General features: G+C 40.5%; 3 protein-coding genes across 5 annotated transcripts in view; all 3 read right to left on the reverse strand.

Annotated features, from left to right (window-relative positions):
• myh11a (myosin, heavy chain 11a, smooth muscle) overlaps positions 1-6,520 on the reverse strand; it is a 25,639-nt gene extending 19,119 nt beyond the window's left edge. For both annotated transcript variants that reach the window (XM_089006853.1, XM_089006852.1), the window contains exons 1-4: positions 6,390-6,520; positions 3,235-3,602; positions 2,923-3,079; positions 306-333 (exon numbers count right to left, since the gene is read on the reverse strand). In XM_089006853.1, coding sequence (XP_088862979.1) covers positions 306-333; positions 2,923-3,079; positions 3,235-3,576 — 527 coding nt within the window. In that variant the 5' untranslated portion in view covers positions 3,577-3,602; positions 6,390-6,520. The remainder of the gene's footprint in view (positions 1-305; positions 334-2,922; positions 3,080-3,234; positions 3,603-6,389) is intronic.
• A 5,186-nt stretch (positions 6,521-11,706) lies between these two features.
• cep20 (centrosomal protein 20) lies at positions 11,707-13,617 on the reverse strand. The gene is made up of 4 exons (XM_089005536.1): positions 13,548-13,617; positions 13,070-13,267; positions 12,555-12,639; positions 11,707-12,001 (listed from the first exon to the last, which is right to left on the reverse strand). The coding sequence occupies exons 1-4, from the start codon at positions 13,573-13,575 to the stop codon at positions 11,890-11,892; spliced, it is 423 nt and encodes a 140-aa protein (XP_088861662.1). The 5' UTR covers positions 13,576-13,617; the 3' UTR covers positions 11,707-11,889.
• A 1,284-nt stretch (positions 13,618-14,901) lies between these two features.
• abcc6a (ATP binding cassette subfamily C member 6a) overlaps positions 14,902-16,523 on the reverse strand; it is a 29,282-nt gene continuing 27,660 nt past the window's right edge. For both annotated transcript variants that reach the window (XM_089005534.1, XM_089005535.1), the window contains exon 31: positions 14,902-16,340. In XM_089005534.1, the coding sequence (XP_088861660.1) occupies positions 16,232-16,340 (109 nt within the window). In that variant the 3' untranslated portion in view covers positions 14,902-16,231. The remainder of the gene's footprint in view (positions 16,341-16,523) is intronic.

The raw sequence follows: 16,523 nt of genomic DNA on the forward strand, positions 1-16,523 counted from the left end.
TTTCTGATCTGCCCCGCTTGCTTGAATATATGGATACAAATTGCATCGCAAAAACTATATGTGACACCTCTCTTATTCGAGCTCACAGCTATGCAGTATCCTAGTCCGCTTTTACCTCTTGAATGGCAAACAGGGATTGCATTTGATTGGACTTGAGTTCACGCAAGCATTTTGGAAGAATCCCAAGGCAGTGCAAAAGACAAGAACAAGCACACACACTACCTTGTGTGTGACATCATGGAAAAAAGTTCAGGGCAAAAAAATAGTGACATTCGTGAGTTGAAAAGTGGCAGATTTTCACTTACGTGCAGAGAATGGACTGGTCCTCCCGATCTGCAGACACAGAAATGTCATGAATTTAAAAGTTTGACAGAAAAAAACAAAAATGATTTCTTTTTATCCCGTCCTTCATGTTGTAATGTGTACATTGCTTTTTTTGTCCACATAATGATCCATTTAAGAGAGTGAATATAAAATACTCAAGACAGGTAAACAGGATAACTACATGAGCAAATTTCACATTGATTCCGTGATCATGAAAGCCTGATGCAAAAATGCAGCAAATTGGATCACAGTTATGCACGATTGAAGTGTTTCCATAGCTTCATTTGAGCTATACACCACTTGCATAGCACGGGGTGCAAAATGTTTGTCAGATGGTGCTGACAGGTCCACATTTAATTGTGAACAAGTTGACTGGGTTGTAACGTAAAGATGTGTATTTAATAGATGTACCAGAGAAAATATTCTCGAGGGGTCTTTTTGTCCCATAACCAAACACCCACACAAACATAAATCCAAACATTGTTTATACTGCACAGCTGGAGCAGTAAATACAGTACAATGACCCGGTGAAAATTTGCAGGACTCCACTTGTGACAGAAAGTAATTTGTACTCTTTGGTAATGAGTTTGATTTCATCCAAAAGATGATGTACATAGGAGGGTTTATGTGAGACTGGAAGAAAAACTACGAGTCTAAATTAACCCTTTCTGTGACAGCGGTTACTACTGTACAGTGGACATCTTATCGTGTGATCATCTGTCTACCGCTTATCTGAGGTTGAGTCCCTTCGCAGCTTTAGCAGGGCAGCCCAAACGTCCTTCTCCCCAGCTACCAGGTTTCCGCAGTGCTCCTTGGCCAGCTGGGAAACAAATAGTCCTCCTGCTGGTGGAACACGCCCAGAACACCTTAGGCATTCGAATCAGATGCCCGAGCCAGCTCATCTGGCACTTCTCAAAAGGGAGCAGAAGCAGCTCGACTCTGAAACCCTGAATAACAGAACTTTTCACCTCAGCATTAAGGGAGAGCCTGAACACACTGAGGAGGAAACTCATTTCGACTGCTTGTCTCCGGGATCTCGTTTTTTCGGTCCCGATTCATAGGTCGTGACCACACGTGAGGGGAGGGGAAGAACATGGATCGACCTGTCAATAGAGAGCCTTAATCTTTTTTTCTCAGCTCTTTCCTCACCACAGACCGATACAAAATCTGCATCATAGCGGACGCTGCACCGATCCGCCTGCCGATCTCCTGCTCCCTGGTGCCCTCGCTTGTAAAAAAAGACCCCAAGATACTTAAACTACTACATCTGGGGCAAGATCTCAGGATTTCCGGACCCAGAAAGGGGCCTTCCACTCTATTCCGATGGCGGACAATTCTTTCACATGTGAGGGGCTTATTTTCATCCCAACTGTTTCACACTCGACTATAAACTGCTCCAATGAGGATTGGAGATCCCAGCTTGAAGGTCATAGAAAAACCTGTGAAGTTTACTAGCATACACTTTGCATAAGTGATGTTCATTTACTGGGGCGATTTTACTACAGATGTAACGTGGCAACACTTTATACAGTACATGACGTCAACGATGATCTCTCTGCGAATTGCAATCAACTCTGTCAAAACCGAGAACACATGGACAGCAATAACATGCCAGGAATTGTCACGAGGAGAACATTTCATATGATGGAAGAGAGATGGCCAAGGTGAAAGTAACTCTTTTGTATGAATGTTTAGAATTTGGAATGAAATTAAATATTGTTATTTTTCTGGGCTTTATTCATTGGACCATTAAATACACTTCTGCAAGCATCATAATACGGCCAAATGACAAAAGGCTTTTACAACAATGAAGGACAAAGGAGCTGAAAATGTGTTTTGACCTTGAAACGCCTAATTTGAAAGACAGAATTAGAAGTATTGCTTTTATGGACTGAATTTCATCCATACTATCAGGATTGCTATTACACACTTAGCCAGAAGTTCATGATTTAAAAGAACAGTCCTAATTTTGTTTTTGTGCCATTATAATGAATAAAATAATAATAAACAAAATAAACACGTAGCTTTTAGGTTCTGAATGAATACATTTGGTTGACAATTTCGCTGAAAAACTTATAAAAAAAAACAATTGCCATTAAAATAAACCTTTTAAAAACACATTTTCCAAATGGGAAATAATTTCATTCCACATTCTTACTCTGTTAAATTTTGTTTGCCAAATAGACAGGGTTGAATTAAGGAGAGACAGACTGTTAGGACAGGAAATTCTTCTCAGACCCCCAACCTATCACTCAGCATTGATGTTAGCTCCTTAGAGAGAACACCCTCACGTCAGCAAGACATTCAATGGGCACGATCCACCCACCCACCCACAGCCCCCTCCCCCAGGTCCACACAAAATGGATTCCATGGGAATGCGGCGCATCTGAAGGTGCATCAGGGCCAGAGCTAGCATAGATCCATTTACTGTAATCATATCTCTGCCACCAACACTCCTGCCAACTCTACGAAACACTTACTCTCCAATAGAGCGGTACATTGATAGTGCTCCTGCAAAGATATGATCGAGTCAGATTCTCACCAATACTATGCTCAAAACCATTTAATCCTGATAAGACTCTGGCATAGAGATCCTACCTTGCATCATGTTTCTGTAGGCATTGTCTGTGATGGAATAGATGTGTGGGGGTACTTCATGTCTCTTCTTCCCTTTGTACATTTCCACGATCTTCTCTGAGTAAATGGGTAGCATCTTGTAGGGGTTGACCACCACACAGAATAGACCCGAGTATGTCTGAGAGCAGACGCCACGAGGAAGGAAAATATGTTTGCGTTATCTTTTGTAATCATGCTTATTTGATTTTATTTGACAATGTCATCCGAGCCGCCGATCAGATTAGAATGAGGAAAGTCAATCACGTTGGTTCGAAGCAACATGTGCATACTTACATAAATAAGGCCCGAGAAGTACCTCTCACGGATATTATGCAGGACCGAGGCCTCATTGAGGCAGGTGAGCTCGGCCATGTCTTCCACCTTGCTGAACTTGGGCGGGTTCATCTTCTGAATGTCGTCCTTGTTGACAGTCACCTTCTTGCCATTGTCAGCCAGTTCCACCAGCACCTCGTCGCCGTGCTCCTCCTTGATGCTCGCAGCCTCAAAGCCATGTCTCTCCGAAGGAATCCACACCAGTTTCTTGGCTGCCCAGTCGGCCTGAGCCATGGGGCTGTTCAGGAAGTCCTTGTCAACAAAGAGGAACTTCTCATCGTCGTTTGGGCCCTTCTTAGACATCTTTAGACCAGTTGGGGGAGGGGCCGCTGGTTAGGCAGAGAAATAAGTAGCAATGAAACACAAATTAAACAGAAATGATGCAGAAAATGTGTAGTGATCTTGTTCAGGAAACATTTGGTTATGTTTGAGGCTTTGACACAATATTGAAATAATACGTAGAAAAGTGTGGACCTGAGTGTTTATCTAGTCTCAGTCCATCACCAATGCAGAGTGAACAAAATTTCAAAAAAGCACAGGACAGTGAACTTTGTCTGCCACTTACAAGTCATCAAAGGTTAGGATGGACAATTTCAGTAGGTCTAGGTTACATTCCAATGTAACCGCGTGTGACAAATTTTGTGTGTTGTCTGTATTTGAATTTTTTTAACAAGGAGGAGAAAAAACAAGTAAAATAAAATGATATCAAAGATATTTGCACTGTATTTTATGTTGAGAAGAACCTCAATGATTTGGGCAAAAGAGTAATGGCGTACTCTGATTGTCTTTGTCCAGTCGGAGTTTCAACATATACCATTCACTCTGACTCCATTTTCCACAGTCACTTTCCTGTGAATGTTGCAGATGTGGAAGTGACTTAGTCTTTTTTTAACTGACTTATCCACGAAAACTCCAAAAACAATCAAGACATTTATTAACTCCAAGTCATAATTTCATTGACAAAATCCATTTTTCCCCCCCCCCCTCCCCCACTCTCTCTCCTTTTGCCTCGTTTTGTCTTTCGACTTGGAGGCGGCTTCATTCTCATGTTGTGATGACCATATAAGGGCTCCTTCTCTGGAGCAAGGCTCTTTTCTGCCTTCTTCCTAAACAGCAAGGCAAGTGAACTCCCAAACAAAGCCCATATAGGGAATAATATGCTTCCAACAGCCCTTGTCCTTTACTCCAAAATGATAGTCAGAGAGTTCAAGGTTTGCATGGGCCTTTAGCAGTCAAGCTTCAGAAGAGCCGCTGAAGGAAGCCATTTTTATATGCATCAGTCACATATGGAATTACAAGGATCATGCAAGCATTCTTGCAGAATGTAGGCAGAATATGTAACAATCCCCTATAATCATACGCCTTCGGTCCAGTGAGCATCTGAGCATGAGCTTTACTGAGGTGTCAAATGAGATTGGCCTTTAGACTCTTGAAGACAATTGAGTGATTTTAGGATTATGTATGAAGAGTCAGCTTTCCACGGTCTGTTGCTTTGACCTCCTTCCCCTCCATCTGTCTGTATAAGATTGGTACCAATAGAGTGGGAACTATGCACAAAAAGCCCCTAAAGCCTTCTGAGAAAACAAAACTCGACCTCAGGGACATGGCATAACAAACCAAAATGGAAAGATGTAGATATATTAATAAGAGACGGAGACAAGCAATGAATGAACATGCTCGTCAGAAAGGCAACGATGATGCTTTGGGCAGATAAGACCAAACAGACTTTTGCGGTATGAACAGCCCCACTCCTCAGACGCTAGACCTGTCCTCACCAGTGTGACTTATCCGAAGTCAGCCCTTGCTCTATTGTGCCAACAAAGCCAGTGTATGCTGAGTACAGATGTCTGAAATAGAGTTGACAGGAATATAACTTGATATGATAGATGGGCAGATTCTGTGTTTTTCAACACCGACTCTAATTCCTCTCTCAGTGATGTATGAAGTGTTTAACAAACAAGTCAAGAAACCAACAACAGAAATAAAATATAAAACCAATATACAGTACCACACTTAGATCACCAAAGAATGAAACTGTCCAGTGCATTTGTGAGGAAATATTACTTTATATATATATATAAATGAATGCATAATTGCTTGTATGTTTAGGAGTACAGTATGCCCTGCTGGATTTGTCCTGATTGTGTTGTCTTGCTTTTGTGTCTCTAATTATGATAAATCATAACAGAATTACATTTTCTCTTCGATCCATTGAGTTTCGTTTAAAATATAAAATAGAATGCAAATGTAAATAATTGTTTTTAAAAAAAGTACTCTGAAAAAAAATTCTTATTTCTGTCAAAAGCAAACAGAGCCAGGTCAAAAGGTGACACGTTTGTGTGGTCTTTAGGTCATGTGAAGGATTTCACTCATTTCCTGTTTTCTGAACAACATTCCCTCTACAGTACTTGTTTTTCATCAACCTAAAAACAACCATATCTAAATAACTATGTGCATCAGATTATAATTACAGCAAACAATAGTAATTAATGAGCAGCTGACCTCGGACTCTTTAGGGATTATGAATAAAAATTTTATGGATGCAATTGGTTACAATTATGTTTGTGTATTTGTGCAAAGTATATATGTATATATTAATCCTTGGGGTGTCAGTTTTTAATTAGCTCATTTATGTAACTGGTCTCCAGTAAATTGAGTATCATGAATGCACAATTATTCCCACAGTAGTTGGAAAAACCCGAAAAAAAATGTTAAAAATGAGAGTTAACCTTTTATTTGTGTTACATTTTTGTTTAAAAATACATTCCATTACATTTCACTTATGATTGGTGGGTTCATGTTGCAGTGGGGAAGTAACTATTATAACAAATACAAGGACATTCAAATTGAGATTTCTGTACTCTGTATACATTCACTTAGACCAATCACAAGTTTGTCACATAAGAAATAGTAGAAATAATAACGTTTTTTTTTCTGATTCGTCCATTTTCGTTGTATCTGACACCAAAACAGTCACGTGTTTCCCATAAACAACGAGCTCTTCTCATTTTATCGACCAGAGGAAATTAGTGTTCAGTATTACGAAAAATGTTGCGTTCCACAAACGCCTCACAACCAGTTCGCTTGACAAATACATCGACATGGAGAATACTCACTCAAATCGAAAAGAGGTGTGTCGAGGGCAGAGTTGGATGGAGAAAGCAGTCAAAGTGACAAGATAGTCCCCTCACGAACTGTCCAAAAGACCCCTGTCAAATTACGAGCCCTACCATTTAAACTCGTAAGATACCCGCGTGGGAGGAGCAGCGCGCCTGACTGGACATCCTCCTTGCGTATTCTTTCCTCCACCAGCAAGTCTCATCCCCAAGAGGCAGTGCGCATGCGCACTGTTCACTTAGGCAAGCTTCAAAGTGATGGCATGGATTTGGAGCAAAATGGAGACTAGACTTGAATTAAAATATACATACAGTGGTGGCTTGTTTGAACAGGCGAGTGTGTATAAAAACAAACAAACAAACAAAATACAAGCAAAACTACAGATTCAGCAACTTGCACATTTAAGAAAAAGTAAGAAAGTATACTTGAAATAAATCTGAGTTAAAATGTTTTACTATGGATGACACAATGACCGTTATGATAGCATATTTTAAATTGTCCACTTGAATGTGACTGTTTGTCTATTGTGCCATGTGATTGGATGGTAACCAGCCTGTGACCCAAAATCCTTTTCGATATCAAAAGTATTACATTAGTAACATTTTTAAGATTTCAAGAACCACAGTAATAATAATAATAATAGTAATAATAATAACAACAACAATCATCATCATCCTCATTTATAAGCGCCTTTCAAAACTCTCAAGGACACATGAAAACGTCCGTTTGTCCGAACTGTAGCCTATGCGATGTGAGTTTGAAATGACAGACTACATACACATCAATGAGAGGGGATTGAATCTACGCTACATGTACAAAACTTGGGCGAATGGACCACTTCATTACAAGTGGAAAACAAGACTTACCTTTTTCATCATTCTGAGATTTGACTGACACTCGTATAAAAGTACACATCAGAACATCAGAGAGCATGTTGACGTGACCAGAACACTAGACAGCTAGCCGGGGTATTTTTCATGCCAGCAAACTGGCTTCAACATGCAACGTTCAACTTTGTCATTAGAAAGCGTTGAATGGCCGCTACAGTATGTATACACAGTCTATTGGTGATGTAATCAACTTCCACTCCTCATAAGGCAAGTCAGCTGTGCCCTGCGCAGGAATCCCCCCTTGACTGGAAGTCCAGAAAGACCTCAATAAACAAACTCATAATTTAGATGCTGAGTCCACTATCTTCGCGTGTGTGTGTGCATGTGCATATGTGTGTGTGTATGCGTGTGTATCAAATTCCACCACTACAAACAGTGCGACCCCACCTCCTCCATCCCACATTACTACCCCGCCCTCTTTCCATCGTCTTTCCACTGGAACTTCCTATATAAGGACACCATACTGTTTGCTCCAATAAATCAAGGTGCGAGTTGATAGCTTGAGCCTGTTCTGGGCCAGAGCGTGGAAGTGCTGGTGTGTGTGTGTTTGTGTGTGTATACCTACATGGAGGACCTCAACGCACTCTCTGGCCAACATCAAGGAGGCAGGGACGATGCTCTTCAATTGAGAAGGCGGGTTGAGCTACGAGATGATGGGGCAGGGCGGCGGAGGTGGAGGCAAATAAAGCAGGGGATACACTGAACAGGAGTTGCAGTGTGTGCCATATAAGGAGAGAGGTTCTGTTTGGAATCTCTGCAGCTTTCTGCGTTACTGTCAAAGTGCAGCACAGACAAACACGAAGAGCCCTCGTGACTAAATATGGTTCAGTGGCATTTGTGTTGCAATAGTACTGGAAATGGTCTACATCAATGGGGAGAATCCTTTTGACGTGGGAGTTTCTGGAGGTGTGGCAGACAAAGGGTGTATTCTGTCTGGCATTCGTACCCAGGTGGAGATTTGCATTCACTTAAGAAGAGGGCTTTGTTTTTATGCAGTGATTCCCAGGTAGTGTGCGGTGAGAGACCAAGGGGTGTACTTCTGCATTGAAATGATCACATTTCCTTTAATTTCTCTCAAAATTATATATTGGCTAACTGCTACAGGCAATGTATCTTTGTTCATTTACTCAACGATAAAATGCTTACATGATTAATGTGTGACATTTTGGTTTCAGATTTTAGTCTCATGGCTTGGCTCAGTGAAGGTTGGGAAACACTGCCTTTGTGATTCATTTCCTTCAAACACAATTTTATCACGATTAATGTCAGCTTTGTAGTAATTTCCTCAATGAATACAGTACTATATGTCACTTTGTAAAGATCGTATCAGCATCTGAACTATGCACAGCAGCAGTTCAATCTGGACTACAGGAAAATGTCTCTTTTACATTGGTACTCACCAAACTGACTGACTCCATGCAGTGTCCATGTCATTCCAGAATGATGGCAGTGTTGGAGTCCGATCCCAGCTAACTTTGGAGCTGAACAGTCATTTAGAGGACGACTTTGAAGAGCACAAGGAACGGAAATTGACTGAATTAAAGTCAGTTGTCAGTGGACATGAATGTCTAATAATCAATAGGTACTTAAAGGACAACCGACGTCTCCGGACAAATTGTGTCCATAATTTGTAAAATGGCTTCAAATGATTTCTACTGAGCGTATTTTACAAAGATTCCACCGCATCTAGCTATATTTTACGTTTTAAGACTCGTGCTGAATATTTCGGAAGTCTTGTTTTTGAGTTGGCGATGAGTCCGTACGTGACATCACTGAAGGAACGCCCCTGACCGAAAAAAGGACACATTGTAGCAGTCCTTCCATCACGTCAATACATTTTGCTGTGCTTGTTTGTTCTGAAAACGTCATGTTGCACCAAAAAGAGCCAGAAGAGGGCGACCAAGCTCCATATAAGGAATTTATCAGCCTGTGGAAACGGGCTGATTAATTCCTCACAGGGAGCTTGGTTGCCATTTTCTGCCTCTTTTCTGGGACGCTACATTGCAGTCCAGATGCCTCAAAATGACACGGAAGGACTTCTTTAATCAATTGTAAACATGTATGCTTTCCTCTTCAGAACTATTTGAATCATATTCATAACTGGATGTATAACAAGAAAGCATATTCTCCGAATCTGAAACATTGTTTTGATTCTCCAGCAATGCAAGACATCTTGGCGTGACGTCACTAACTGGGCGCGGGACTTTCTGAAAATGCCCAATTCGCAGCTCAATTTTTTTGCAGATTTTGGACACTAAGTCATTTTTATTGGTGTTTTGCATTTGAATAAAATATCATCCTGCGTGTTTTGGGTATTTTAGATGCTATAAGTTTTTCTGATGTCAGTTAAGAAACAAAAAAGTGACGTTGGTTGTCCATTAAAGTCTTCAAAACAGAATAAGGACTTTGTTGTCATTCTTGTTGGGGTTTTCCCAAGGTGTCCTCCCACATTTCAAAAACCTGCATATTAAGTAAATTGAAGACTGTCGGCTAAATCTCATTTCTTGGTCAAAACGTATATGAAATGGAGAAATTGGTGATCAACCAATGTCTCCTTTCTTTTTCCTCACCATCACAACCATAAATGGCCATCTACTAAATATATTTGTGAATATGTCTGACTCAGATGGAATTCATTTGAGCCCAAGGGCAAACACGAACATTCTGTTTTATAGTCAAAGAACACTACATTTATTATTTATACAACTGTCTGTTTCACACAACTGTGTTATAGTGTGGAGGAGCAGTCCCATCAATCATACGGCTTACTGCCAACTGTCCAACCACTGTTAGTTACTCTTCATCCACATATATAGCCATTAACAAGAGAGCCCTCATCTCAATAAAATAGGTGACTCTGTCACTTCAAATAAGGTTTGCTAGAAAGAAGCTTTAGTCCATACAGGAAGCTTGCAACAACTCAATGTTGATTTGGTCTTGGGGGAGAAAATAGTTATGGACATTATGAGGCCCACAAAGCTGTTCATCCCAGAGGAGTATGACGCTGCTTCGGTCAGAGCTCATTAAAAAAAAATATATATATATATTTTTTTTTTTTACACCAAGCTTCTCTATATCCATACAAGCTCACACATCACAAATGAGGAAAATACAGCACATGCTTGCTTTATAGGATTGCTTCAAAACTGTTCACAGTTGAATTCGTGAGGGCAGAAGTTTAGTGTCTCTGTTTACAGCTGATGATCACGGCCCGAAATAAACGGTCTTCTCTGTAAATAAGGGGGACCACAAGTTGTGTGCGATAAGAATGTCAGGTTCCCTTAAATGGCGAGGGAGGAGGAAATGCAAAAAAACTGTGAGCCTGTTGCTCTCCGTGTTTGTCAGTAAAGCATAACTCTGCTACTCACTGTGGCTGTTTTTAATGAACTTTTTGCTTACTTCCTTTGGATTGTAGTCGAGCAAGTAGTCAAAATCTTACATTTGGGTCAAGCCGATCAATGCTTTTGAAAGGGATTTTGAGAGGGAGGCACAGTTGTCATAGTCCAGGGGCCTGATTTAGTTGCAGATAGATTGATACTCTTCCCATTGAATGACAGAATAAATGTTTGAACGGGTGGCCATCTGCACGCATGACTTGTGATTGACGTGTGAGCTGTCCGCAGTGTGCTGTAGTTTGCCTTTTGCTCAATGTTAGGGGGACACACTTCAGCTTCCCGTGATCCTGAAAAGGAGAGGCATTATAGAAAATGGTTGGGTGGATCACCAGATGGAATTCACATGCTGTAAATAGCAGATATTGCTTATTTTCTGATTTCTGTAAGACCACAGAACAGAACAAAATATTAAGGTTATCGTGACATTTGCAAACAATCCAATGATTGTTTCTAGGTGTACAAAACTAGTCATTTATAAAATAAATCAAATAAAGCAAATGTGTTGCTTAGGTGTTGAAACTATAATCTCACAGACACTTCTGTCACCTTGAGCGTGACTTATTTTCTTGATTGATTTATGTTTTGTCATAAATTAAAGAAGTCTGACAAATGTGACACGGTGAGTGAATAGTTAACACATCCACCTTCCTGTGCAGTTTGTATGTTCTCACTGTCCCTAAAATTACATTCTAAAACATGGATGGTAGGTATATGAAAACCGAAAACTTTCCGTCGGTGTAAAGGTTTGTTGATTATACATTGCATGACCTGCCATTGGTTGGTCAGCAGTGGAGGGTGTACCATGGCCCTTGAGCAAAATCTGCGGGGATAGACCTTTGCACACTCGAGATCTTTGTGAGGACAAGTGGTACAGAGAATGGATGGAATGGCAATCGGTTTACCGTAATTCTTAATCATCAATTACGTCAATATAACAATAGGTTGAAAAGTTTGGAAAACTGTCTTTTTCCTTATTTTGGGTAATACTGCCCTCATGTGGTTGGACTCATCAAGAACAGCAATACCTTGAATGACTTGAAAAAATACATTTATTTTAAATAACAAAATGTAAAAACATGAAGGGAGCAGAAGAGCACATGAATATAAATAAAATGTGAATTTGAAAGTACAAACGGCACACGAGCACAGCTAGTGAGCGCTCCGCTGATGAGATCCGGAAAAAGATGATGATGATTGAACGGTGAGTTTCAGTGTCAGCTATCAGTTTTATGTGCTGTATTACTCGTTGAGGTGCCCCTGAGGAACACCTTGCTTCCATCATCACCGCTCTTCAGGAAGTGTGACACCAAACCATACAGAAGAGGCCTGGAAAGTCAAGAAAAATATAAATATTAATGTCTGTGTAAGCTCTCTGTCATACAGGAGTGGTCCATCGATGAAAAGTCTGGAAATGTCTGGACAGTAGGGAGATATATATATATATATATATATATATATATATATATATATATATATATATATATATATATATATATATATATATATATATATATATATATATAGGGCCGATACTACCAGTAAGACTTTGGTTCGCTGAAGAAGCATCTTGGATAAGAAGCGAAACGTCCGACACATTCAAAGAAGTACAGATGACGGCTGAAGAAACCTTTTCATGGATAAATATTAATGATGTGTTGTTGTTTTTTATTCCTCAGGGAAAAAAAACATTTAGCGAGGAAACTCATGATCAGTGAAGTACAAAATTGAACTTTCGAAGAACAAATGTGATGTGGCAATTGTACAAATCTCTATGTGTGAAAATCTAATCATGGTGATGATTCACAGATCTCTCCAACAAATGACCAAAGCTCCAGAACATGTGTACTGGCTGTTTTTGTGTCACTGCAAATTTACTTACACTGACTTGGAGCTCATATCCTCAGCGACTCTTAGCTCACTCGCCAGAAACTGTCTTTCCAGAGGAACTTGGGGTTGGCCCGACTCTGAGAAAACAAACAGACCAGAGTTTGGAAATACTAAGAATAAAAAAAAACTCTTCTCAACAATAGAGACTGGTCATGTCTCTATTGTGCAGCTATAATTTGAAGTAAAAGCCTTGTCAAGCTTTATTCCACCATGATTCCTGCTTGGCTTTGTTAGCATTTTGCCCACAGTGAGTGCAAAGTATCTGGTAGGTTTCACAACAACATTCTTGATCAAAACAAGTGAATTGTCACACGTGGTTTCATCTAATTAAATATGCAAATAAAAACCAAAAAAGTAACTTCATAACAATCGCCCACCCCCCATAACAAAGTACATTCAATGTACCCCTGCAAGTTGCAAGGGACGAGGGACTGAACAGGGGCATGTGGCATCACACACGTGCCATGTAGATACGTACATAAAAGTGTTAAAAGGGCTGCGGCTCACCTTCTATCAGAACCGACGCTGTGTGTCGATACTTGTTGAACTCCAAGTACTCGCGGACAAGCTCGTTGATGAGCAGATTTTCGTTGGAGAGCGACGGCCGCTGTTCACGTTGGTCATCCAGAGCACCGAACACTTCCGCTCGGATGCGTGCCTTCAATTGTCCCAGCACGCCGCGACGCTCCAAAGTTTCTCTCACAGCTGGAATGTGTGCAGTTTAATGCAAAATACATATCATAAATATTCTCCCTTGAAATATGATTCAGTTATGGTGGCAAAGATATGCTGAAAAGCTGCTAACTTTCTGAAAACTGGTGACACATAGCAAGCAGCTTGCCATAGTCGTATGGAAGTGTAAACACCGAAGGGCGATAAAAGCTCGTTGCGTTATTCGCAGATGTTCCAAGTAAGGGCCAAATAGTAATAATTACATTTGTGGCTTTAAATTAAAAGCAACCGAATCATAACAACGCGCACATACCACATTTAAGCTCGCTGATTGTCGCCATTACAACAGGAGTAAACAAAGCAGCAACCTTTCTTCGTGCGTCTGTAATGCGACCAACTGGACGTCTTTCGCCATCTATCGACTGTTATTGTCTATTGCCATTGAAAGAGAAAAAAAAACATCATTTGCTCGCATTCTGTCATTACAACGGTGGTTGGCCGTAAGGGCATGCAAGGCCTTCTCGGCTGGCCTAAAAATATCTGAATCACAGACTAATGTGAATTATATTTTGTCCATGAATTCTTATGAAATACTAATTCAAAATATAGTCTTTCTGTTTCATCCAGGAAAATGTTTCTTCAGTCGTCATGTGTGCTTCTTTGAAGGTGTCAGATGTGTCACTCCTCATCAAAAGAGCTTCGTCAGTGAACTAAAGTTGTGCTGATAACTCTGGCCCTCTACAAAATGTTGAATTAGAGACTCTGTGCTAAATGACTTGCAAACGAAATGATCTGATTTGGACGCCATGGGGGCAGGCGGGTGTCGGTCTGGGTCGCGCGGTTTTCTACCGGTTGCCGTCGCCCCGAAGCAGAACGAACTGTCTCAAAGCGGCGGCAGCGGCGTGATGGCATCGGAGGGGGGAGTGTCCACCGTTCTGGTCGCGGCGGTCCAGCCACGACGATCTCGCGTGCCTGCGCACCGACGCCCGACCTGCCTCGGCACGAGTCCTGGCGACAGTGGACGCTTCCCCCCCGGGTGCCATCACACGGTCGATTGCTGTGCGAGAGTGAGATGCTGGCTAGCTAGTCAAAATTGTCGTACACATTGCCGGGATTTTAGCGCGTTGGGGTGCCAGGCGTAGAATTAAAATAAAAACATAACAAATAGGGTCTGGTGGTTGTGGTCGTAAGTATGGGTGGTCGTAAGTCGCGCCGGTCGTAATTGGATGTTACTTGTATATATCCCTAATTGACAGAGTTGGCAGGGCCAGATCTATTCTCTGATAGGTCTCTGCTCTAAGGTTGCGGGAGCAGTAGACCATTCCCTGAAGCCAATCTGATTACTTCTTTTGTGTCTATGTGATTACCACTAATGTTCTATCCCTGGCTCCGATTGCCTCATTAGCTCTGTTATCACCTCAATAGCATGTTGTTAAATGCCTAAAGTAAAAATAAATAGTTGTCATTAGAATAAATACTAGTAAAGTATACAGGTACCAGAAAAAAAATCTATTTCAGTAAACACTTCCCATGATTGTTAATTTTTAAACAGTAAATTGCAGAATGACAGAATTCCAGAGAAATGCTTAAAAGCTTGAAATGAACACGTTTGTTTTTATGAAATTACTGACATTATTTAACAAATATCAAATGCAACACATATACTGTTGAATCAAATCCATGTTTAATATTTAGCACAATGCATACAACAATACAAATATAGTCATTAGTCAGTGAAAAATGAAAACAGCTTGTTATAAAAACTATAAATATAATACAATCCTCTGTATTGTAAGGACAGGTTTCTGAAATACCACATAAATAAACTATATGGTTTCTATTTGAAAAGATTGTCTAAACCAGTAAGACAAAAACAGCATCCTGACTTTTCTTAGCGAAAAGCTCACAATTCTTTGAATCAAGGATCAAGGTCGTTGAGGACTATCTACACTTTTTACGATCAGCAAAAAAATAGAACAAGAGTGAAATCTCTGAACACACATCCAGTATATACATATGTATGGGCTGAGTCGTGCGGTGGCGGAGAGTAGTTCACTCACCAAGATTTATTACCATTGTTGAGAAGAGACATTCTCTTCATACAATGTGGGTTTTCACATATAAGCATCAGGTTGAATCTAACCAACAAAATTTCTTTGGTCTATGTCTATGTGTTTACTTTGACAGAAATAAAGAATTGGCTGCGCAATGTCTTGGCTCACCCAATTGTTTTCCTCCTATTGGCTGCCTTTCCAGCAGCTCATGTATTTTGTTTTTCTACTTTCATTCCTTTCATCACTTTGCTGCTGTGAAATGTAAATTTCTCCACTGTGAGACTAATAAAGGCATATCCAATCCAATCCAATTCTCTAACATAAAAATAATCTAAATTGGCGACTTCAAATTCATTTCTGAAGCATCTGAAAACCTCAAATCCCTCATATTCGCAAGGTTGAACCCTCCGGTTGGTCAGTATGTCAGAGTTATTTCAGTCCTCATTCTTGAATAACAAGTCGGTATATGAATGCATATGACCACATTCAAGGTTTAAAATTGTGCAAGTAAACATCAACATCAAAGCCTGAGAAAAACATGAAAGATATACAGTATATGTCATGTGCTTACTGACATGTCAATAATACTGCTCCAATGAACAACAGGAATAACAATCCAAATACATCGTGGTTCTCTCTCATTCCTGGTTTAACCTTAATGCTTAAATAGAATGAGTGAATTCCACAACTTTTTGCATCCATTATATATCCCTTGCACGCTCCCATCAATCCACTGTATAGCTTCAGTTAGATGTTGTTTTTTCCTGACTCAGGACAGCATGCCCATATGTTTTCAGAAACCTCGGACTTTTTTGGTAGCATCTCAGGACCCTCATTGACAATGCCCTCAGTTGAGCTGCCACAAAGCTTGGAAGGAACAATTCGACTTTTGTTGAAAAGCCATGGAAAAAAGGTGCAGAGTTTACACACAAGCACCCTGGTCCTAGACGAGCCCAGCTTCCCGGCACATGCGGAAGAACTGTCCCTGCTGTGCAATGAGGTTGCTTGGGGAATCCATCTCAGAGATGTGGCCTCGATCCATAACAATCACTCTGTACAAGAGCAAAAAGGGGAAAGCTTTTAAGTGTCAGCATTATCTACATTGACTGCCCAAATGATATACTGTAATAAACATTTTATTAATTTTATGATTTTATTGATTGAACAGCAACAGAATCCACATTTAGACCCCCCCCCCCCAAGAAAAAAGCAATCTACATGAAGATCGACACGTT

Source organism: Hippocampus bargibanti, linkage group LG10 (genome assembly GCF_051943395.1).
Source record: "Hippocampus bargibanti isolate YZ-2025 linkage group LG10, ASM5194339v1, whole genome shotgun sequence".
NCBI classification, from domain to species: Eukaryota; Metazoa; Chordata; class Actinopteri; order Syngnathiformes; family Syngnathidae; genus Hippocampus; species Hippocampus bargibanti.

Coding starts and splice junctions, on each gene's coding strand:
- cep20 (XM_089005536.1), bottom strand. CDS start 13,575: ATGGCGACAATCAGCGAGCTTAAATGTG. Junction 12,640..13,069: donor AGCGTCGGTTCTGATAGAAG/GTGAGCCGCAGC, acceptor TTGTTTTCTCAG/AGTCGGGCCAACCCCAAGTT. Junction 12,002..12,554: donor GATATGAGCTCCAAGTCAGT/GTAAGTAAATTT, acceptor TTGACTTTCCAG/GCCTCTTCTGTATGGTTTGG.